General features: G+C 39.5%; 4 protein-coding genes across 4 annotated transcripts; all 4 read left to right on the forward strand.

Moving 5' to 3' along the window:
• The first annotated feature begins 1,126 nt into the window (after positions 1-1,126).
• Positions 1,127-3,535, forward strand: LOC116017666 (prostaglandin E synthase 2-like). The gene is made up of 6 exons (XM_031258296.1): positions 1,127-1,460; positions 1,721-1,855; positions 1,969-2,056; positions 2,214-2,308; positions 2,863-3,030; positions 3,119-3,535. Exons 1-6 carry the CDS (start codon positions 1,127-1,129, stop codon positions 3,277-3,279), a joined length of 981 nt encoding a protein of 326 aa, XP_031114156.1. The 3' UTR covers positions 3,280-3,535.
• Positions 3,536-4,547: 1,012 nt separating this feature from the next.
• LOC116001527 (E3 ubiquitin-protein ligase BOI-like) lies at positions 4,548-5,696 on the forward strand. Its single transcript, XM_031241408.1, has 2 exons — positions 4,548-4,918; positions 5,087-5,696. The coding sequence occupies exons 1-2, from the start codon at positions 4,679-4,681 to the stop codon at positions 5,579-5,581; spliced, it is 735 nt and encodes a 244-aa protein (XP_031097268.1). The 5' UTR covers positions 4,548-4,678; the 3' UTR covers positions 5,582-5,696.
• Positions 5,697-8,641: 2,945 nt separating this feature from the next.
• Positions 8,642-13,091, forward strand: LOC116030164 (protein FREE1). Its single transcript, XM_031272334.1, has 10 exons — positions 8,642-9,667; positions 10,085-10,171; positions 10,327-10,458; positions 10,749-10,880; positions 11,142-11,207; positions 11,370-11,480; positions 11,637-11,726; positions 12,025-12,058; positions 12,516-12,586; positions 12,685-13,091. The coding sequence occupies exons 1-10, from the start codon at positions 8,756-8,758 to the stop codon at positions 12,760-12,762; spliced, it is 1,713 nt and encodes a 570-aa protein (XP_031128194.1). The 5' UTR covers positions 8,642-8,755; the 3' UTR covers positions 12,763-13,091.
• A 2,434-nt stretch (positions 13,092-15,525) lies between these two features.
• LOC116018737 (GDSL esterase/lipase EXL3-like) lies at positions 15,526-18,024 on the forward strand. The gene is made up of 5 exons (XM_031258714.1): positions 15,526-15,896; positions 16,249-16,379; positions 16,464-16,697; positions 17,324-17,579; positions 17,671-18,024. Exons 1-5 carry the CDS (start codon positions 15,611-15,613, stop codon positions 17,859-17,861), a joined length of 1,098 nt encoding a protein of 365 aa, XP_031114574.1. The 5' UTR covers positions 15,526-15,610; the 3' UTR covers positions 17,862-18,024.
• The last annotated feature ends 5,204 nt before the right edge of the window (positions 18,025-23,228 follow it).

Below are 23,228 nucleotides of genomic sequence, written 5' to 3' on the forward strand. Positions count from 1 at the left end.
AATAATTTTTTCAAATAAAGGTATTGTAGACACATAATTCTAAATTAAAGAAATACATATGTATCATTTTTTGTTGTAGCTACTAATTTATTTAATTTAATAAGAGTAAATAGAGTGAGAAACTTAATTATGTCAAATTTGATTGAGATGAGGTTCAAACCTAAGATCTTTCTTATAAAAATTAATGGGTAAGTTAAAAGTTAACGGAATATTAACGGATAAGAGAATATTTAACGGAAAACTTAACGGATAATCATAAAAGTAAGGTTAAATTACGTAATCTCTATTAATAATATTATCTGAATTATCTTAACCATCTATTTGATTAAATAATTCATCTGAACCATCCATTTGATTAAATAATTTGACCATCATTTTTTCTACCCATTTTAGGCCTAACTCTCTTTGGCTCTTATTAGTATAGTAGATATGAATATGCAAAATTTTCACAACCCACCTAATGTGTCAAAATTTGTGAATATTAAGTAATGTAATTTTGTATATTGATATCTAAAAATGTAAATATATAGTTCTAAAATTTTGAATATAGAGTTTTAATTTAATAGTCGGAAAAGGAAAAAGAATAAGACACTGTTTGCTTGAAACCCAAAACTCCACCCTTTTTGGGATTGAATTTCTGGCTTCTTTTCATTAGAATTAGTTTCTCTTTTTAAAGGGTAAAATACAACTCATAGAATGGCTAAATAAGCTAAGTAATAGGTTGAATCTTCCAATTTACTTCTAAATAATTAAACTACCTAAATTAATTCAAACACTAAGAATAATAAGTTTTAACTATTTAGTAATTTCTAAATAACTACTTATTAGTTTCTAAATAACTATTTAATAATTTATTAATATCTAAACTATGTAATATTGTAATATAATAAAATAAGACTTCCTCAACATGTATCATTGGACTTGGATCACATTGTAAGGTGGACCCGCATTCATTGCCATGTGTCAATAGTTGGGCTTCAGATGCCCAGAACTCCGGAGCAAATTCGGCCCAAATTCTTTGATCACGTGGCAAGTCATAAAACCCTCTCAAAACCCCCAAACGAGTAGCTACGAAGCTGCCAGCGTCTCAAAATTCTAGACGTTCAACTGACTCAGATCTCCGGAAATGAGGAGGCTAAGTGGACTCGCCGCCATATTCCAAGCCGCCAAGGGCCTTGGCGCCGTTCCGGCGAGAACCGCCGAATACCGGATGGTCCAGTCGGCTCTGTACACCGGCAACAATTCCTCCGTCATGTCACATGTGTTATCCCATACTAAGCACGAGGATCAGTCCTCTCGAGCCGCTGCTCGCGTCGTCTCCGGTACAATGCTTTTCTCCGTTGCCGCTTCCACGTTGGCCGAAGAAGCTCACGCCAAAGAGCCGATCCCACCCAAATTCCGCCCCAACGATGTTGTTCTTTATCAGTATGAAGCTTGTCCTTTCTGTAACAAGGTTAAAGGTATTCATTTACTCGTAATTTTAGTCTTCCCTAGTTAGTTTATTCCAATTTCATTAGTATGTGGCCAAATTCAGCTGTACTTTGAGTATCGTTTTCTATGTTGTTCAATTAGAATGTTATGCAAGTATCTATTGAAATCAGCATACTCGGAAACTACCTACTGAACCTGAATTGTAGGAAAAAAATTAATTTGATTTAGGGTGTTTATATGCTTACTCGATCTGCAACTCTAACATTGCCTGTTGGTCTGCTTTTCTCAGCGTTCCTTGATTATTATGACATTCCATACAAAATTGTAGAGGTTAATCCAATTAGCAAAAACGAAATCAAGTGGTCAGATTATAAGAAAGTGCCTATCTTGATGGTTGACGGTGAACAGATGGTGGATTCATCAGGTCCTTTTTTTAATCAATATAGTACCATACTACCATATTACCTTACCTTAATATGTAGGATCTAGCCTATTGTTTGGTTAACTTTCCAAGCTTGCTGTTCTTATTGGATGCAGATATAATTGATAAATTGTTCCAAAAGGTTTGCCCACAGGTTGCTGCTAAATCTACTTCAGACAATGATGAAGAGAATAAGTGGCGCAAGTAAGCACATATTTTCCTCATTTCAGATAATGAAAAATGGTTTCACAAGTCCTTGTTCAACATTCTTAGCTGACTATATTGAAATTTCTAAAGTTCATTTATGATACCCTGTTTAGGAAGTAGTACAATGAAATAATGGAGATTTTCATAAACTTAGGTGGGTGGATAATCACTTGGTGCACATCTTATCTCCTAATATATATAGAAGTGCTTCTGAAGCTTTGGAATCATTTGACTACATTACCACTCAAGGTAAGATTGCATATTACTCTTTGCTGTATATATGACGTAAAGAGACCCCCAGTAAAAATTTCAGGAAGGAAGGTCTTGATGAGAATTCTCCCAGCTCTAGGATTAATATATGATTTTGATTATAACTTCTCTGTTGCCATCTGTTTTACTCCTCTGCAACTTATTAATACTTTAGTGAGAATTTTTGGAATTGATTTCATAAGTTGGTGCTTACTGTGAAATATTAGTACACTAAAATGCAGATGTATGGGTACGGGTGACTGTGTGCTACATATTCTGTTAAGCTAGGTTTAGTAAACAACATATCATGTAACTGATAGACATGCAGTCATTTTCCCATCTGAATAAATTCTCAATATTGACTGCTAGTCTGTATAGATGCTCCTATTTTGCTGTCTTTGGCTCTTTTGAAAGCTATATTTTCATGGGAAGCTTTTGGTGTTCTAAGATTTCACTTCAAGATCTATATAGTATGTCCCCCTTATATGAGTGGTATGATGACTCAGTTTTCTTTCTATCCAAGCATGTTCACTTGTGCTTGCTTTTGTGTGAAGGTAATTTCAGCTTCTATGAGAGAACAGTTGCAAAGTATGCAGGAGCTACAGCCATGTATTTTGTATCCAAGAAATTGAAGAAAAAATATAACATCACTGATGAGCGTGCAGCATTATATGAAGCGGCAGAAACATGGGTTGATGCTTTGAATGGCCGAGACTTTCTAGGTAACTTAATTCCTATTTCCTATATCCTTAGACCGTCTGTTTTCATTGATGCTTAGTTTCTTGCTATACTGTGTACTCTGATTAACAGGTGGATCTAAACCAAATTTAGCTGATCTTGCTGTGTTTGGCGTCTTGAGACCTATCCGCAACCTGAAATCTGGTAAAGACATGGTGGAGAACACCCGCATTGGTGATTGGTACTCTAGAATGGAAGGTGCTGTTGGCCAACCTTCAAAAGTTCAGGCATAACTGAACTTACCCCTACCCTTATCTGATGCACAAAAGAGGTGTATTAGCAACAATTTTTTTAAAATGCCCAAATTACACTTTGGGTGTCTCCCCTGCATATTGTTTTGTCCACCCTTTCCAGAAGATGGTTTACTAAAGATTCTTTCATGCGATACATGGAAACTATTGTATGCTTATTTTGCTATTGCTGAATTGGAATTTGTACTCTTTTTAAGCACAGTCTTAATAAGATATTTTACTATGGTTGGTATTGGTCTGGCTGTTATGTGTACAAGGGACAATGCCTCATCACCCTAATTACAATTGCTATTTGCTCCGAACATTCCGTTTGGCACCTGAAATTCCTATGCTATGGGTAGTGGGTGCTTAAATTAAAACTTATACTTTTGGACCCATGATTTCATTCGGCCATTGCCTAATCCCAAAGCTGAAAAAATTGAGTAACTCTATACTTATTAGATTGTTAATTTGGTAATTACAAAATTACTCCATCCATCCATAGTTAAAAGGTAAAGATTGATGTGAAATGAAATGTCAAGAAAAATGTCACTCTCAGAGATGGCCGTTTTCGCATTCAAGTCTAACCAGTCTCCTCCTACATGCAAGTGCTGTTACAAGATCTCCATCTGCTCGCATCTCTCTCTTTACCAAAAACTCTTTTTCCTTTTGGGATCTTTTGGACTCTAGCTTTAAAGAGGGGTAGAGAATCCCAACAACAAGAACAAAGCTACTACCCTATAAAATCTCACAATTTTTATTTTTACTGTTGGACCAACCACATTGACCAATTTGTTACTTTTCCGAACAAGACGACCCACGGCATTTAAAAAAAAGAAAGATATTATGCAATAATACAAACCAATTCAATATAACATTATCTTATTTTATTCGTAACGAATCCGTATAATTTTTATATAGTGTAACATTTTATTGACTTGTTCATATTGTTTCAGTCGTGGATAAGCGAGCTGATAATAAGATAGATGGTGGTTAAAAAAAGTTTGTTGCAGATAATTGAAAAGAATAAACAAATGGTTGAGTTGCCATCAGTTATTAGTTTCCTTCCACTGAATCCTTTCACTTTCAGATCACTCCGTTTCGGCTAAACCGCAAACCGAAGATACAAATAAGCCAAAACCTCTGCCCCGCATTTAAGGCATCAGAGTGTTCATGACTCATCCACCCCACCACCCAGCCACGCTTTCTCCCTTCTTTCTTTCTTTCTCATCATACCATATATACACACACAACAATACAATATGCAACAACAAGAGCATGAACCTCCTTGCTTTTAACGTACCCGTTTCTTGTTTCTATTTATCTTCTCTTTTCAACCTCTCTGAATCATAATCTTCACAGAGCCAAAAATAGGGTCTGATTGTGCTTTCTTTCTGTATTCATGGCTGTTCAAACTTGGTTGTGTTCTCAAGATCCTCTCATGGCTTCTTCCGCCGTGCCTTTCTGTGGCTCCCAGGATTGGGCTTTGGGTTCTGCTCTGGGGATCGGTGATGGGTTTTCTTCCCAAGGTCTTCTGCAACACATACCCGAGCCTTCTCACACTCTCAAGAGATCTCCTCATTCTTTCACTTCTGAACTTGAGAAACAGAGGCTGGAAATGGATAGGTTTCTTCAATTAGAGGTAAACTTTTTAATGAATTGATTGGACTTATTTTTGGGTTCTGGTTCGTTTTCCATTATCCTGCATATATATGTGTGTGTTCATATACATTTGCATAATTGCATGCATGTTTTTATCATTTATGCCTCAAGGATTTTGTTTTGTTTGTGTTTTGGGGATGTGGAACAGAATCAGAAATTGAGGAAAATGGTGATGGAAGAGCAGAGCAGGCAGCAAAGCATTCTGCTGCAGGGTTATGAGTCAAGAATGAGTGGGTTACTGAGGCAAAGAGATGCAGATTTGGCAATTGCCAGGAACAAAACCAGGGAGCTTCAAGATTTGTTGATAGGGGCAGAGCTGGAAGCGAAGCTATGGGAGAAAAAGGCCATGGAGAATGAAGCCATTGTCTCAGAACTAAGCAACAGGCTGAGCCAAGTCAGGGAAAGAGATGCTGCTTTGTTCAGTAACAGTGCCCCCCAAGATGCAGAGTCATTCTGTGGCTCCACATCAGCAGGAGGACTTAACAGTTTGGCTTGTAAGATGTGTCAATCAAGAAGCCTGATGAGTGTTGTGTTTCTTCCTTGTAGACACCTATGTTGTTGCAAGTCCTGTGATGCTTTTCTTGAGCTTTGTCCTGTCTGTGCAGCTCTGAAGGAGGACAGCATAGAGGTCATCTTAGGCTAGCCTAAAATCCATTGCTTTTTTAGCAGTAGTCCTAGTGGCATTGTAGGGTAGTAGTATTGAAGATCAAGAAAGATAATGATGATGACAGTGATATGGGAAAACAAGTTTTCTTGGGAAGTGGACATTTTTTTTTTAATTTGGGGAGGGAGGGTGGGGGGGTGGGGGGTTTCTGCTGCTGATGATTCTGTGTTTTGGGTCTGTGTTGTCAGACATTTTTGAGCACCTGTAACATTCACCACCTTAATCAAATCAGCTGAAAATGGATGTGAATTGTGAAGTGCAATGTATGTATTTAGCACTCTAGTTAATACTTGTAGCAGACTAGCACTGCAAGAATCTTTCTCTGTGTTCTTGCTTTATTAAAGCCTACCTTCAATAAAAGCAAAGCATTAACACCAGGGTAAGTCATCCTTAGCTTGATTTGGATTGTGGATAAATATTTTTAAAACATACTAGTATTTTTCTGGTGCGTTGTATGTGCATTTCACATGATTTTTTTTGCTAAACTAAACTTATTTAGACACATATGATATAACTTATGAGTGTATCGTATATTTCACTTTGTATCCTAAATATTGTGCAATGCCGAGTGAGATTTGACTATTTATGGTCAGTTAAATTCAGTCCATTCTTTACATGCAAATCGATCCAAAAACTCTCTCCAAGGTGCATTTAATGCTTCTTACATAGGGAAGAACATATACCAGGCATTTGGCATGTCAGCTACGTGTGACATCGGAATTCAACGGTTGTTATCATCCTACAATGTGTCAATCGAGGAACCAAAAGTCTACTTGCTAGTGATGTGACAATAAATTCATTCTGGTGGGCAGTTGTAAGATAAAGTTAAATGCTATTTTTGCTCGATCTAATCGAAGAAGCGATCTTCTTAGTCTCGTGCGGTTGGGCAACAAGGTAAGTATGCTTGAGCCAAGGTGTATAACAGAAACATTTCTTGACCACATTGTGATCGAGAAGCTCATGTATATGGGTTGGATTAGTTCGGGTTCGATCTAAGTACTATATACAGTTTCCTATACGATTATTGAGGATATTCTTAGAGGTTGATAGTGTATATAATAAGGGCTTTCACAAGTCATTTTGTCACATAATAAGAGTTTTCACAAGCACACAAAAATAGAGTTAAATTATCTCATTTTGTAACATAATAAGAACTTTAACAAATCATGATATGCTTTATGTTACATAATAATAACTTTAACTTATCACAATAGAACAAATTGAAGTTTCTTGACTAATAACTTTAACTTATCATAATAGAACAAATTGAAGTTTCTTGACTCACCCATTGATATGATAATACTATCTAAGAATCAGACAAACTAAGATTTCAAAATTTCCTCTTTTTTTTTTTGAAAATTAAAATTTCCTTTTAAAACCCTAAAATTTTAAAAAAGAAGCCTAACCCAAATGAAAACGGGTCACTATAAATCCTTTCCCCAACCCTAAACACTTCTCTCTGACTTGTCAGTCCATACTTGCACAGCTCTTCCACTCCGATCCCATCAATTCATCATCCATTCGCACTGCTCAACTCAAATCTCAGCTTTGTCCATAGTTGACAATGGGTTGAGGGTTCTAAGCTTGTAGTGTAAAGCTCATGTTTTTATTTGTTGAATCGTTTTCTTAGACCTGCAGTGTAAAAGATGACCTGATTTGATACTGGGCATTATTTATGTATCTGCAGAAGCAAAGCAGGAGTTGCATTGAGATTGAAATGGCAACTTTATCTTTAGCAGAACTGTACTGGAAACTGACAGGAAATAGGAAAATATGTGAAAATTAAAGAAAGCAGGGTTAAATTTTGAGTTATTAAAGGGCAAACTGCATGCTGCACCATATGAAGCTGCAGTACGTGCAGTACCGGGATAATTATCATCTCACTGAAGAAGACAGATTTTTTTTTCACACTTTTTACCTTGGTCAACACAACAATGCTGACAAAGTGGCCATGTAAACAAGAAAATAATGTTTATTACACACTTGTTAAACCAGAAAGGTTCACAGAAAGTCTGTGGGGGAGATAATGGTGGAGATCAGATCTCTATTTTATTTCATCTTGACTGGTTGTTTTGCAGCGTACGATGCAGTAGTACTTCTTGCTCTGCCAAGATTTATATTTTGATGCTTTCTCAATGCCAAAGTGACTTTGGTTGCTGCCAAAGTGATAAAAGATTATAACAAACAAACACTTTTTGGGAGGTACTTGTGGTGTGTGTGAGTAGAATACGACAACAGATCATCTTATTGGGATGGATGACTATTATGCATGAGCGTCGGCTAAAGTGTACTGTTAAGGCACTCCACCTAATATTTTTTGGGGAGTTTTTGTTGGATAGTTATATGAGTGTGTCATGAAATAGATAAGACTCTAACTTTGGGTTTTTCTGTCAAAGACCTCGTGGTCTAATGGCACCTAGTTGCACCTTACATGGTAGGAGTATGTTCGAGCCTCAGTGGTAAAAAGTAATGGATCACAGTCTACTATACTGAAAGTACAAATTTTATGTATTAGAGTTCACAATGCAATATGAACCTTAGCCTATGATATAACAATTGTTCACTACAAATTATTTTGTGGACCTGGGTCCACCTTGCAATATAGACTCGGGTCCAAAATACACAATTTACATACTAAATGTTCACAATTTATATACTGAATGCTCACAATTTATATGCTAAATGTTCACAATTCAAATTATGAACATTTAATATGTAAGTTGTGAACATTCAATATGTAAATGAACATAGATTCACAATTTACATATTAAATGTTCATAATTTGAATTGTGAACATTTATAAATTGTAAGTCACAATTTACATATTAAAAAAAAAAAAAACAATTTTGGCTGTATGGGTTAAACTTAGTACTTAGTAGACTTACAATCTGAAAATTGTTTGGTCCGATATCTGCTTTAGAAAGGTCTGTTAACGAGTCCATAATGAATAAATTGGGCCTTGGATTGTTGGAGAGTTGAGTTAAAATGGGCTAAACTCAAGTGGCGTTGAATGTCTAAAATACCCTCATCCACCACACACTCTCTCTCCAATCATTCCAATTTTGCTGAAAAGAATTCAGCTGTCTCATCATCGGCGACTCAACGGAGAATTCCGCTCTGTGCTCCGGCGCTGCGTTTCGTTTCCACGCCACGATGCATCACGGCGATTACACCTCCGTCTCCTACACTCAGTACCCCCAAAATCCAAGTCCTATCCCTAACTCCACTCCCAATTTACTCGATCATCATCCTCCGCCACCGCCGCAGCCCTCCTATGCCTCCGCTCCGCCCTTCACTGCCGGCGGCGCCTTCACCCCCAATTCCGATTACTCTGCATATCCTTCTTCTTACGCTGCTTATCCTCAACATTCAGATCCTGTCCCAACTTCGCCTGCGCCTAATTTCCAGTCCTATAATCCGCCGGCGCCGCCGCTTCAACAACCTCAATCTTCGACTCCATTTCCGCGATTCGAAGCTCATGGAGCCTATCAACCTCCTACTCAGCCACAGTCCTTCTATCCGCCCTTCGATCAACCCCCGAGTTACGCCCCTTCCTCCAATCATAGCCCTACGCCTAATACTTCGTATTCTTCTATCTATCCGTCTCAATACAATCAACCTAGCTCTGAACACGAGAATTCCTATGATAATAATATGAAATTCGATCAATCTAGAGGATATTTGGATGAAACTGCAGGTCGGTATGGGAGTTACGGGTCCGGTAGAGGTGACTTGGGACAAGATTATTATGGGAAACGACCTGAGAGAGACTATGGGAATGAAGGTTATGGTGATGGAGTGTATGCTTATCAGGGGAGTAAGGTTGAGCCATACGGTGCTCGAGGCACGGCTCCAAAGTCGTCAACTTGGTCTGGTTTCGACGATTTTGGTAGGCCAATTGGATATTCTTCAGAGAAGGACAGGTCATCAAGCTTGATTACAAAGACTGTACGAGCAGTCCCGAAAGCCGAGGCCCAGCAGGATGTGAAAAATGGAGTGCAGAAGTTCAGAGTTAAGCTACTGGCAGAAAGTGGTGGCCAGAGCACCCAAGATGTTCTTTGCCAGGTTCATTTCTTCACAAACACTTGCATTTCAGTTTTCAGTAATTGCACATTTGCACTTTAATTGTTTTTGCCTAGCCTGTAGTTGAATGAGCATTGTCTAAGCTCATGGAATGTACATAGTGCTTTACTATTGTTTTGGTTGCCAACCGGCAGCTCTAAATGTTTGCTCCTTTTTGCTTAACTAGTTTATGTTGGGCGTGTTTTTAGTAAAAAGAAATGACACAAGCTTCATGCTTTAGTTTAATTCGATTATGTTAGATGGATGAGCATGGAACTTGAATTGAATAACACACTAATAGGCAATGCTTTATCCATTTGTATAAGGGCAATGTAAAGGCACACACTCTACCTTTCATGTTGTGCCTTGTTTTGGCAAGAAGCATTTTAACTTGGGATTGTAATGTGTGGCATCATACAGATTGGATTGGATGGAATTCGGATGCTAGACCCGAGCACCAGTCGGACATTGAGAATATACCCTCTTGATACAATTACAAGATGTGAAGTAAGTTCAGCATCCCATTTTTTATTCTATTGTGAAATAAAAAGGAGGGTCGTGTTGTTACCTCATTAACTACATGATAGTTGGTAGTTGGTACTTTTCTGGCTCCAATTTTACTCTGATAAGTCACTGAAGTGGTTGCCTTGTATCCTGACTAGGTATTTGATTCATCTACCTTGGCCTTTTGGTCAAAAAGCACCGTAGACATAGAACCGAGGCGTATCAGGCTGAAGTCAAGTAGTTATACCACCAACACCCTCTTAGACACTGTTACAGCTGCTACTATACAGGTACAAAGAAGTTGTACAAAATTTTTATTATTTATTTATTATGGGCTTATATCTGTTACTCCTTGTCTTGATGCTTCTCATTTATTTTCTGTAAACTGGATCATGATGAATTGATCCACTCAAATATTTGCAGAGTTCAAGATATTTTGGGTGCAATGCATGACATCTTATATAGAGCTTATGCTGAGTACTTGCATTTCTTTGTACTGCACAACTGCATATGTGAACCTTCTTATCCTGAATTCTTGTTCTCATTTTTTTTTTTGCTTTTATATTTTTTGGTAATGCAGTTTAAGGAGATGGGTGGAAGAAGTAGGGCACCTGAATCTCATAAGATGGCTGAACAGCCAGCTGAAAAGAAAAAAGGTTTTGCCGATTGGCTTACTGCAATGAAGCCTGTCAATGAGGAGAAAGATCATTGGGTAACTAGATCATCTATTGTTTCTTTTACATATGCCTCATTATTCACATGATGTGTAGACTAGAGGAGCAGAAGTGTAGTGGACATTCTAGTCCATTTCCAACCATTTTGTGCAAACTATGATAACAAATATCTAGTGAGAGGCAAACTAATTTGTGTTTCCTTCAATTTTCTCCCCCTTCAGTTCTCTTCAAGTTTTTAATCAAAGCATGTTATTCTATTGTGGATGCCTCTTGTTCACTTTTTCCACCAACATTTACAGGTTCCTGATGAAGCAGTAACCAAGTGCACAGGTTGTGGGGCAGACTTTAGTGCTTTCAATCGAAAGGTATGTATCATCCTTATGTTTCATGATTAACTTCCCTAAATATGTCCTTCATTAGCCTTCTAAATTCCCCCCTTTACCAACACCATCTCCTTCCAAGGCCCCTTAGAGGCTGGGAAGTGTCTCTAGAATTAAATATGAATGTTCTTTGGCTTATACTTTCAGCATCACTGCCGTAATTGTGGAGATATTTTCTGTGACAAGTGCACTCAAGGAAGAGTTGCATTGACAGCTGATGAAAATGCACCAGTTGTCCGAGTTTGTGAGCGATGCAAGGTGTGTTAGTGTAATTGTGTATATTTAGTGGTTACGTTTTGGTCACATAATTTTCTGCTACTCCTTCCTGCCTGTCCAATAAAATACACACATCAAAGTTACTACCTGAAATTTGTGGAAATGACATACAGTATTACAATATTCTATTTCTTTCAGGGTGAGGTTTCTCGCAGGTTAAGCAATGCTAAGGAAGCTGCAAGTAGACCTGTGCTGCAGAGTCATGAAGACCTAGCTAAGAAGCTTCAGGTGACTTACAACTATGAATTTTTAAACTTCTTAGTTGTTTAATGTAGTCTCAAACTTGTTATGTTTGGTGTATATTATATTCTGAAACCTTGTTACACATGAGGTAATGCTCAATGCTATAGAGAATCCTTAAGCCCAATTTCCATTTTCTTAAGCAAAAGATATTTACACATAGATAGTAAGATGAAAGGTTGTGATAAGCAAGTTAAAGTGCTATCTCATATTTCTTCTTCTGTTATCTACTGAATCTTCTGCTATCGACTTAATCTAATGACTATGGTTGTTCCTTTTTCCTTAGGAGGAGATGGAGAGAAACTGCAAGTCATCATCTGGTAAGTTTCAGTGCTGAAATAAATTATAATTGTGTATCTAGCCTCTTGATGAAAATTGTGAGGTTCTTTAGGGGGTGGGTGATCCAACAGTGGGTGAGGTGGATCAGCCACGGGTGCCGCTGCCCTCCTCCAGGCTGCAATCCACACTCAGAGAGTCAAAGATACTGATTTTGTGTGTCACAATTTGTGCTTTTGCTACTAGAAATTCCTGCGCTCTATCTGGGTTACTATATGGATTTGAATCACTTTTAAAATCATGTTTTGAGCTGATTTCTTCCACTGGTTTTTATTTGAATGAATAATGCATTGCCAAGTACTGTTCTTTTATACTTAGAAAGGTGCTAGGTTAGTTGACTAGAATTTCAGTACGCTTGTTTATGACCTGCTGCTTATCTATAGAGACTAGAGAAGAAAGGGAGAGAGCTAAACCTGCAATTGTACTGATTTTCTTTCTCAGGCTCTAGGTCAGATGGTTCTGGAAGGCGGATGAAAGAGGTGGCCTGCCCTACTTGTACAGTTCATTTGCAGGTTCATGATCTTGTCTATTGCCTTTTGAAAAGTAGTTTTAAATGCTGGAAAGCATTCATGTTCATATAAATGAGTTGTGTTTTTCCACTGTGTATCAGGTTCAAGTCCCAAGCTCTGGTTCAGAGACAATAGAATGCGGGGTTTGCCAACATGCATTCATCGTCAGTGCTCACTGATTTCATACTCTTCAGCATCGTTGTTCAAACTGCATTTTTCAGGTTCTAATGGTCACTAGCTTGTGTGATTGTGTTCTCTGTATCGGTGTCAATTTCTGATCCTATCCTAGTTCTGTTGGATTTGCTGTTTCACAGTTCCCATGAGTTGGTTTATCATACTCAACATTCATACTTTGATCTTCTGGTTTTCAATCTTCCATTTACTTTATGGGTTTCCTTTCTAATTGTTACAAATTTATGGTTGGTGATTGGATGATTGGTATAAATGTAAAATATTATGTATGCATTGATATATGTTGGGTGACCATATGTGGGTCTACCTAGCTATTATAGGTTACTTATCTTCATATTAAGTGGACTACAAATTGTTCACTCCTAAATGAAATATACATCAAGTTTGAAATGAATACTCATTGAATTTGATATAGGTAGCAATATAATTAATTTCAGTATATAATGACAAGGGAAAGATGGTTGAACAAACAACCGTACGGATGATGATGGCATTAGTGATAAATGTGGTGTCAAATCAAGAAAAAAATTCAAAAAATTGAACTTGTCCTTTCTTTCATTGCCTCATTTACGCATCTTCTTGATATGTTTTGATGCAATCTTACATATTTAGAAATAAGAAATTGGGAAACGTGATTTTCTAAAAATAAAGTTTGAGAATTTTTTTAAACACTTATGATTTTATACAAGATTGTATTTGTTCAATACTTTTTTTTAATCCGTTTCAGTCTAAAGAATTAATGCTCCTATTATTGGAGTTCGATCTTGTGACCATTTATCACAGGTTTGATCTTGTGATCATTCAATTAGAACAGTAATAGATGTGTACACTAAGAAAATTTTATAATCACATAAAAGAAATAAATTGTAGCTTTTAGATTTGGCCCAGAGAATGTTAACCAGAATTGAACTTCTAACTTTTAGGTACAAGAATCACGTTTAACTTATTCATTTTAATATCAATATTATTTGAATGTGACATGCATATCATGCATATGCAAAATGATGAAGAGTTGAGAAGATATATATACGTGGTGGTGTCTAAATTATTGGCCGGAGTCATTAACTATTGGTTAGTTGGCCATTGTTTTGTCAAGAGGTTTTCTCTGAAATTAATGAACCTAGCTTCTATCAACTCCCATCAAACATGTGTCATGCCATTATTTGCTCATTCAACATGTAAACAACAATGCATAAAATGGTAAATGGATTGCAAAGTAAAAGTTTAATTTCAGGTGAATTTTGGTAGAAAAGAGACTAAGAGAGTGAAATCTCTCTCTCTCTCTCATGGATTTCATGAACTCCTTTATAAAGCGCAATCTACATGTCACCATTCAAACCATAGATTAAATATTACCTTTTGTAACCCACATAAGCAACTCAGTTGGTCACATGGGTGAAATTTGGAAAGAAAGACCAATGATAGTATAGGAGCAACCTCTTTGAGGGAGCTCCTTGTGTGCAGTAAGAATGAGGGTGGCTCATTGTGCACGGTAAGCAAATGTCTAGCCTCTGTGTTCATATGAATTATCATGATTTACATCTTCCCAGGTGCTTGCTCTGTCGTGCCCTTGGGTTGGGGATTCAACCTTTTTGGAAGAAATATTACCTTTAAAAAAAAATCAAATTGAATAACTAAATTGGGCAGTGGATTAAATAAGAGTAAATTATGGTTATAATGTTAAAATTCGATATTGAAGTTTAGGTGTTAAGTTCCTGTCATATGACTCTCAAAAATTCTATATTAGAGATTAGTGTTACATTCCTGTCATGTGGTTGTCTCATCTAGACAGGCATGCATATATATATCACAACCACTGTGGATAGCAACATATATTAATCAGCAGCACTTAAAATCTCATTAATGGTGGAGGTTACAAACTTAAATTTAAATTTCAATCTTCCGTAACTCTTTAAACAAAGTGAAAAAATATTGAAAAAAATTTAGCCCTTACTAAAAAGCTAGTGTAAATAAATATATAAATGTTAGTCCGCACTCACGTATTTTCTTAAAGTGAAATCCGTCTTAAACAATGCCTCTAAATAGGGCAAATTATGCTGTGGACCCAGGTCCACCTTGCAAGGTGGACCTAGATCTAAAACTACGGCGTTTTTGTCTCTTTTTTTTTTTCTTTTTTCTTTTTTTTTTTTCAATTAGTAAATATATTGCTGAATATAGGGTTGTCCAAAAATGTGTGAATGTAGAGGTTTCAAAGTGTGAATGTAGAGTATAGAAATCGTGAAGGTAGATTTATGATTGTGTGAATGTAGAGTTGCCCAGAAATGTGTGAATGTGGAGGTTTCAAATTGTGAATATGGAGTATAAAAATCGTGAATATAAAGTTATGCATGTGTGAATCTGTAATAGAATTAATAAGTTCTAGTAACTTGTAGCCCTGTAATGTGTGAATGTGGAGTTCTCAAGTTGTGAATGTGGAGTATAGGACATGTGAATATAGAATTTTGAATGTGTGAATGTGGAGTTTACAAATTGTGAATGTAGAGTATAGTGTATGTGAATGTAGAGTATAGTTACTAAACATATAATCCTGTAATGTGTGAATGTGGAGTTTACAATGTAGAGTATAGTGTATGTGAATGTAGACCCAGGTCCACCTTGCAATATGGACCTGGGTTCACGGCATAACAACCCTCTAAATATTTATGACGACATATCAAATTTTCCTAACTTAATAGATGGAGATTGACATTAAAAATCCGCCTATATATATACAACTAAACTCCCTTTGCTAAACATGAATACTCAATCAATTAACTTGATTCAAAAACTGCTAGACGTCCAGACATTTTGTTTGATCGAATAGTGCATGCAATAATGTCGTGTCCTCCTCCTCGTATATGTTTACAACGTAGGACGGTTTGTTTCGTTGTTGGTGTTCTTCTGTTGTTTGCCTCCGCCGGCGAAGCAAAGATGAAGCTACCTGACGGCGCGGTTGTACCGGCGATTATAGGACTCGGGGATTCCATCATCGATCAAGGCATGAACAACTATATCCCCACGGTGGTTAAGTGCGACTTCCCGCCGTATGGACAGGACTTCACCGCCGGCGGAATGCCCACCGGCCGCTTTTCCAACGGCAAGACACCTCCTGACCTAATAGGTAATGCCGCCGTTACTTCAGTTAGTGTTTTCTTTACTAGGAATGCAACTTAAACTAGACAATGTAGATTTACATGGTGCATGTCCTCACGTAGTAGGGCAGTATTGTAAAAATCACATCATAGACTACAAATAGTCAAACCAGCCCAAATTGTTCTGACTCAAACCATGATTAGAGATTAATAGTTTGTTTTCACTAGGTCGAGTCAAACTTGTAATAATCTTAATTCTGGTTGTTACAAGTGTAAGAACTTGACCGATTTGAATTATATTGCCCACCATGTTGCATTTATATGCATACTAGGGTTTGACTGTCACTCTCAACGTTAACCTATCATCATTTCACAATTCAGCTGAAGAACTAGGAATCAAAGAGCTTGTGCCGGCATATCTGGACCCAAATTTGCAACCCGAAGATCTGAGAACGGGCCTGAGCTTTGCATCCGGAGCCTGTGGATACGACCCTGAAACAGCGGAAATTACAGTAATAATTAACATCGTATTTTACGTTTTCATTCTTTTCTAACAATTAATCTCAACGATATTAACTAAAACTAATTAAATTCAGTCAGTTATACCGCTATCGCAACAACTAAACTATTTGAAGGAGTATCTGGGAAAGCTGAGAAGTGCATACGGAGAAAACGAAACAAAGTTCATAACAGACAACGCCGTATTCTTTGTGGTCGCCGGCAGCGATGATCTCGCCAACACCTACTTCACCGTCGGACTCCGACGATTGCAGTACGACATTAACTCCTACACTGATCTTATGGTCGAGGGTGCATCCAACTTTATTCAAGTAGGTTCATTACAGTTAACTGTCATTTTATCTCCAATAATTCGATCTGGTCTGCATGCGCTAATGGGATTGGCTGAGATGATGATTAGTCAAACTTCATATATATTTCATGTTGGCACAATTAATGTAACTTTACGTTCTATTCGTTGATTTTCATTATCAATAATACTGGAAACAACTATATACTCGCACCCTTAGTTATGCAAAAAAGCACCAATAGTGTCCAGAAACGCACAACAAAGAAATGCACTAATGTACTAAAAAAATGCAGCATTAGGTACGCATCACCATAAAAAACATCATTAGGTACGCATAAATGCACTACACAGTGATAAAAAAATGCACCATTAAGTGTGATGTATGATGCATTTTTTTTTTTAGGTGTGTGAGGGGTTTTATGATACATTAATGCATTTCTTTGTTGTGCGTTTCCTAACACTACTGGTACATTTTTTTCAATCTAGAGGTTCTGTCGTTCTGACTTCTGACCACACGTTGAGACCCGGCTACACAGAAAAAATTCTATACACACAATTTTTTATCTGATCGACTATAGTTTGTCATACCTAGGAGGGCACGAATTAAATCTGTGTTTTAAAAGAGTTTTTGTGTTTGGTTGAATTAAGGAATTATATGAGATAGGAGCTCGAAGGATTGGGGTTTTCGGGCTGCCACCGATAGGGTGTGTGCCATCACAGAGAACATTGGGAGGAGGCCCAGGAAGAAGTTGTTCAGAGAAAGCCAATGAAGCAGCAAAGCTGGTGAATTCTAAGCTGTCAGCCCAGATTGATTCCCTGTCAAAGACATTACCTAATTCTAAACTGGTTTTAATAGACATATACGAACCTGCGCTTCGTCTCATCCAAAACCCTAAACAATATGGTATATATATATGCTTTACCCAGAAAACAAAACATTATATTGTTGAAACATTTGTGTACGGTAAATATAACGAAGTTAATTTAATTTGCAGGTTTCGAGGTAGTTGACAGAGGGTGCTGTGGAACAGGGAAGATAGAAGTTTCGATTTTATGTAATAAATTCTCGGAAACATGTCCAGATCACGATAAGTATTTGTTTTGGGACAGCTACCATCCCACGGAGAAAGGTTACAGGATCCTTGTAAACCAGATCCTGCAAAAATACATAAACCGCCTTTTGTAGGTCTATCGACACAAGTCATGGCAGACAACTCAGTATTACACATGATTGAACCTTATCATTTATAGTGTGAGAGTTACATTAAACCTTGTAATATATAGTTCTTTTAGAAAATAAATAATTTTCTTATTATGTCCTATTAATTAATGATTCATCGTCTTTTTTACTTGAATAGTACTCCCTCGATCCGTCTTATTTTACGTGTTTTACTTAACATTCTTTTTAAATTTCTCCTAGAATATTATCCTCTTTCTAAAATTGAGCGGGGTCATCATTCTAGTTTTATCAATTCATCTTTGTGAGTTTTGTTCTCTTTATTATTTTTATTTCAAAGTAAGGGCCATAATTTTAAAACGTGTAGAAAAAGTAAATGTCACAACTAATTTGGGACGGAGGGAATAGTTCTGGATTCATGCACTTATACAACTATACGTGTCTTCTACCTTTGGATCCGCCACCTGATTCTCTGCTGAATCAGACGGCGTTTGTGCCGCCGTCGATCACCGGAAAGCTGTCGCGGGCGGGTTTTCGTTTCTCTTGAAAGTAAACACGCAGACAACGAGAAGCATAAAGAAGAGCCCAGATCAGACGACAGAGCATGGAATTGAGAGCCGACACGTACAGAACAGACAACCTTTGGTGTCATTTCAGAGATGGAAAACTTTAGTGAGACCAATTAATGATGCGTTTGAAGATTGTGTGCTCCGTCACGAAAGTTAGGGCTAGTTGTTGGGTAAAATCTTTAAAAGAAGGAATAAAGTTAATACAGGCGGTGGTGGCAGTTGACAGGAAGGGAGAATAATGCATGTCATCTGATATGGAGGAGAAAGGGATTGGGTTGGACATGGGACCAGAGGGAGGTGGATTTATATATATATATATGATGGGTAAATATGCACATGTATTAGTCGGTCTGTAAATCACCTGTCCGTCGGTCACCCAACCTGTCCGTCAACGGTCACCCAAACGGTCCGTCGACGGTCACCCGGTCCGTCGGCCGCATGATCGGAAGCAACACACCTTGTGGATTGGAGGCTCACGAGCGCAACAGTTGCTTGATGTGACGACCGACAACTTTTCGGGAACAAGGGATCCGTGTTTTCATCACCTCGAGTAACTCAACCACTTCGAGCAAACCGATGCGCATTTTGCGGAGTGACAGCCCATATGTCCTCCACTTGCATATCAGACACCATGTGCATAGTGAATCCACTTTGTATAAATAGGGGTCATTCCCCTCACTGGAAAAGGAGGAAGAACTCATCAGTACTACACTAATACACTTGCGATTTGCCGATTGTCTTTCTCCTGCTTACTCTTTATTACTGTTCGTCACCCGTAGAGCGATATAGCCTCGAACCGCTCAGTCGTTGACCGGTAGACCGACCGTCTGACCGGCCGAACGACATTCCTCACCACCCGTAACACACGTATCCGTAGCGTAATCGTAGACCCCGTTTACATTTACGCTATCATTGGCGCCGTCTGTGGGGATTGAACGAGTCACTCTGTTCTATCCCGTTATCTTTTCTTTCTTCACACTATTATCCATCTTGAAATGACGAACAGCAGGAGAAATCGTAGCCGAAGTCACATGCGAAAGAGAAATTCAACCCGTCGGATGACTAAAGCAGTTCTAGAGGACGATTTACGCCAACAATTAGATCGGTCAAGGAACTTGAACAACGAGCTCACGTCCAATCCGTCAAGAAAAAACATACAACCAACCCAACCGGTTGGTTCGAGCGAAGGCCTACATGCTGGACAAACGAATTTTCAAATGACAATTACATGTGCCATGTTGCTGCCAGTAGGCCAAACGTTGACCTCAACGCCAAGTATATTTGGAAGGAATCAAATACAAGGAGCACCGCAACATGGACCCACACCGATGTGCCAACCAGGGCTGGGAACTCTTGGGTACTATGTTACGACACCCACCCCCCGAATGACGACGAACCCTCAGAGTCCTATCGCTCAACAACAAATGCCTCAACTTTTCGATGCACAACAGTCGCATCTACAACCTCAAGGGAGCAACCAAGAGGAAGTTCGATTGGCGAATCGTACGCAAAGACTAGATCGAGAAGAACATAAAAAGCATCGACAGGATGACGTCATACAACGCAGAAGTGTTTTCGACCGAATTCAAAAGAGTGCTAAATTCCGATTGGGGGTTCGAGGTAACCATGATCGACAAACATCACGGATGATTACAAAGAAGCGGCTCAAAGAACGCACTACAAGCGGAACGAAAGGCTTAGCTGGTTGGGTGGACAACCAAGATGCATGGAAGAATGGGTCAGCTGTCTGACCATGGGATCCTACAAGTCTTAGACTTCTTCGTTTGGAGTTTTGTTCGACCTGCACGAATTTTCGTTTGGGGTTGTGTTCGACCTGCACGAATTTTCGTTTGGGGTTTTATTCGACCTGCACGGATCTCCGTTTGGGGTTTTGTTCGACCTGCACGGATCTCCGTTTGGGGTTTTATTCGACCTGCACGGATCTCCGTTTGGGGTTTTATTCGACCTGCACGGATCTCCGTTTGGGGTTTTATTCGACCTGCACGGATCTCCGTTTGGGGTTTTATTCGACCTGCACGGATCTCCGTTTGGGGTTTTATTCGACCTGCACGGATCTCCGTTTGGGGTTTTATTCGACCTGCACGGATCTCCGTTTGGGGTTTTATTCGACCTGCACGGATCCGTTTGGGGTTTTGTTCGACCTGCACGTTTGGGGTTATGCTCGACCTGCACGAATATTTCGTTTGGGGTTTTGTTCGACCTGCACGAATCTTCGTTTGGGGTTGTGTTCGACCTGCACGTTTGGGGTTATGATTCGACCTGCACGGATCTCCGTTTGGGGTTTTGTTCGACCTGCACGGATCCGTTTGGGGTTTTGTTCGACCTGCACGTTTGGGGTTATGCTCGACCTGCACGAATTTTTCGTTTGGGGTTTTGTTCGACCTGCACGAATCTTCGTTTGGGGTTGTGTTCGACCTGCACGTTTGGGGTTTTATTCGACCTGCACGGATCTCCGTTTGGGGTTTTATTCGACCTGCACGGATCCGTTTGGGGTTTTGTTCGACCTGCACGTTTGGGGTTATGCTCGACCTGCACGAATTTTTCGTTTGGGGTTTTGTTCGACCTGCACGAATCTTCGTTTGGGGTTGTGTTCGACCTGCACGTTTGGGGTTATGATTCGACCTGCACGGATCTCCGTTTGGGGTTTTATTCGACCTGCACGGATCCGTTTGGGGTTTTGTTCGACCTGCACGTTTGGGGTTATGCTCGACCTGCACGAATTTTTCGTTTGGGGTTTTGTTCGACCTGCACGAATCTTCGTTTGGGGTTGTGTTCGACCTGCACGTTTGGGGTTATGATTCGACCTGCACGGATCTCCGTTTGGGGTTTTGTTCGACCTGCACGGATCCGTTTGGGGTTTTGTTCGACCTGCACGTTTGGGGTTATGCTCGACCTGCACGAATATTTCGTTTGGGGTTTTGTTCGACCTGCACGAATCTTCGTTTGGGGTTGTGTTCGACCTGCACGTTTGGGGTTATGATTCGACCTGCACGGATCTCCGTTTGGGGTTTTGTTCGACCTGCACGGATCCGTTTGGGGTTTTGTTCGACCTGCACGTTTGGGGTTATGCTCGACCTGCACGAATATTTCGTTTGGGGTTTTTTTCGACCTGCACGAATCTTCGTTTGGGGTTGTGTTCGACCTGCACGTTTGGGGTTATGATTCGACCTGCACGGATCTCCGTTTGGGGTTTTGTTTGACCTGCACGAATATTCGTTTGGAGTTTTGTTCAACCTGAATCTTCGTTTGGGGTTTTGTTCGACATGCACGAGTAAATGTAACCATTAGAGCAGCCAGGTTGTGCAAGTTTGTTAGCAGCAAGAGTTGGATGGAAGAATATACTACTTGAGAAATTGCAAGAAAACATAGAGAAGCTTGAAGAGATAAGAGAATGTACTACTTGAAAAACTGCAAGAAAGCATAGAGAAGCTTGAATATTATCTTATGTCAAGGAATTTGCAAGATGGTTGATTAGTCGACCAATATCTTGGGAGTCAAGCAACCAACACCAGCCAACCAAGCACAACATGCACCGACGAGCGAAACACTTGCGGATGCCGATCAACCTGCACCAGCCAACCAAGCACAACCCGCACCAACGAGCGAAACACTTGCGGATGCCGATCAACCTGCACCAGCCAACCAAGCACAACCCGCACCAACGCGAAACACTTGTGGATGCCGATCAACCTGTCCCAGCCAACTAAGCACAACCTGCACTGACGAGCGAAGCATTTGTGGACGCCAATCAACCTACACCTGTTTACTAAGCACTTCGTGTGACGGGCGATTCGACCACTTGAATGTTATGCAATCTGGTCGATCATCCGCTGGGAAGCCTAGCCACCTTCAACGGACAACAACCACTTCAACATCAAGCCATTGACAGAGTGATATGTTGAACAACCACTTGCATATCGACAGATTACTTGGTGTGTAGTAATCTACCGTGTTTTGACCAATCACTTGGACGATAAACAATCTGTGTCGGTATGGCGAGCAATCGGTAGACAAATCGCTTGGATGAGGAGCAACGGACGATCGGCCACCTGGATGGCAACGTATACTTGGCCAACCACTCTGATGTCAAGTAACTTGTGACAAAGTGATATGTCAATTGACCACATGGATGTGAGGCATCTGTCGACAAATCAACCAATGGCGTCCACGAGCAAACACCCAATTAAGAAAACAACATGTTACGTAATGACAAAGTGAAGGAAGGAAATGATTCATACACGCAAAGTTAAAAGTACAACCGACACAAGCGGGGTCGGTCTCCCGATCACATTCCACAAACAAGCAACTACAACTATGGAGGATAAAACAATCATGGATCTTGACCACGCGATGAGGAAGGACCCGTCGGAGGCTTCTTGAAGGGCTCTGGACCGGGAGGTGTCAGATCTTCGGGCAGAATGGTACGAACCGATTCCCAATCCTCAGGGAGAGCATTTTGTAATATGTGATACAAAGTTTGTTGCATGCCCCTTGTTCCTTTGAGATAACCCCATGCGGTCACCTTACGTATCATCGCTGATATCACTGGGTCTTCTCGGAACATATGGAACAAAGGAATGGCTGCATCCTCGGAGGGACATAAAGCAGATAATAGACCGGGCACCTCGGATGGTCGAGATACGAAATAAGCAATGGCATCTCGACGAAACTGATCGGAATTTGGATACTGTCCCAAAGAATAGAGTTGGGCGTCCAAATGGGATATTTGTTCTCGACGAGATTCGAGTTGGTTTTCCTGATCCCTCACGGTGGCCCTGAGTGATTG

Source organism: Ipomoea triloba, chromosome 1 (genome assembly GCF_003576645.1).
Source record: "Ipomoea triloba cultivar NCNSP0323 chromosome 1, ASM357664v1".
Taxonomy (NCBI): Eukaryota; Viridiplantae; Streptophyta; class Magnoliopsida; order Solanales; family Convolvulaceae; genus Ipomoea; species Ipomoea triloba.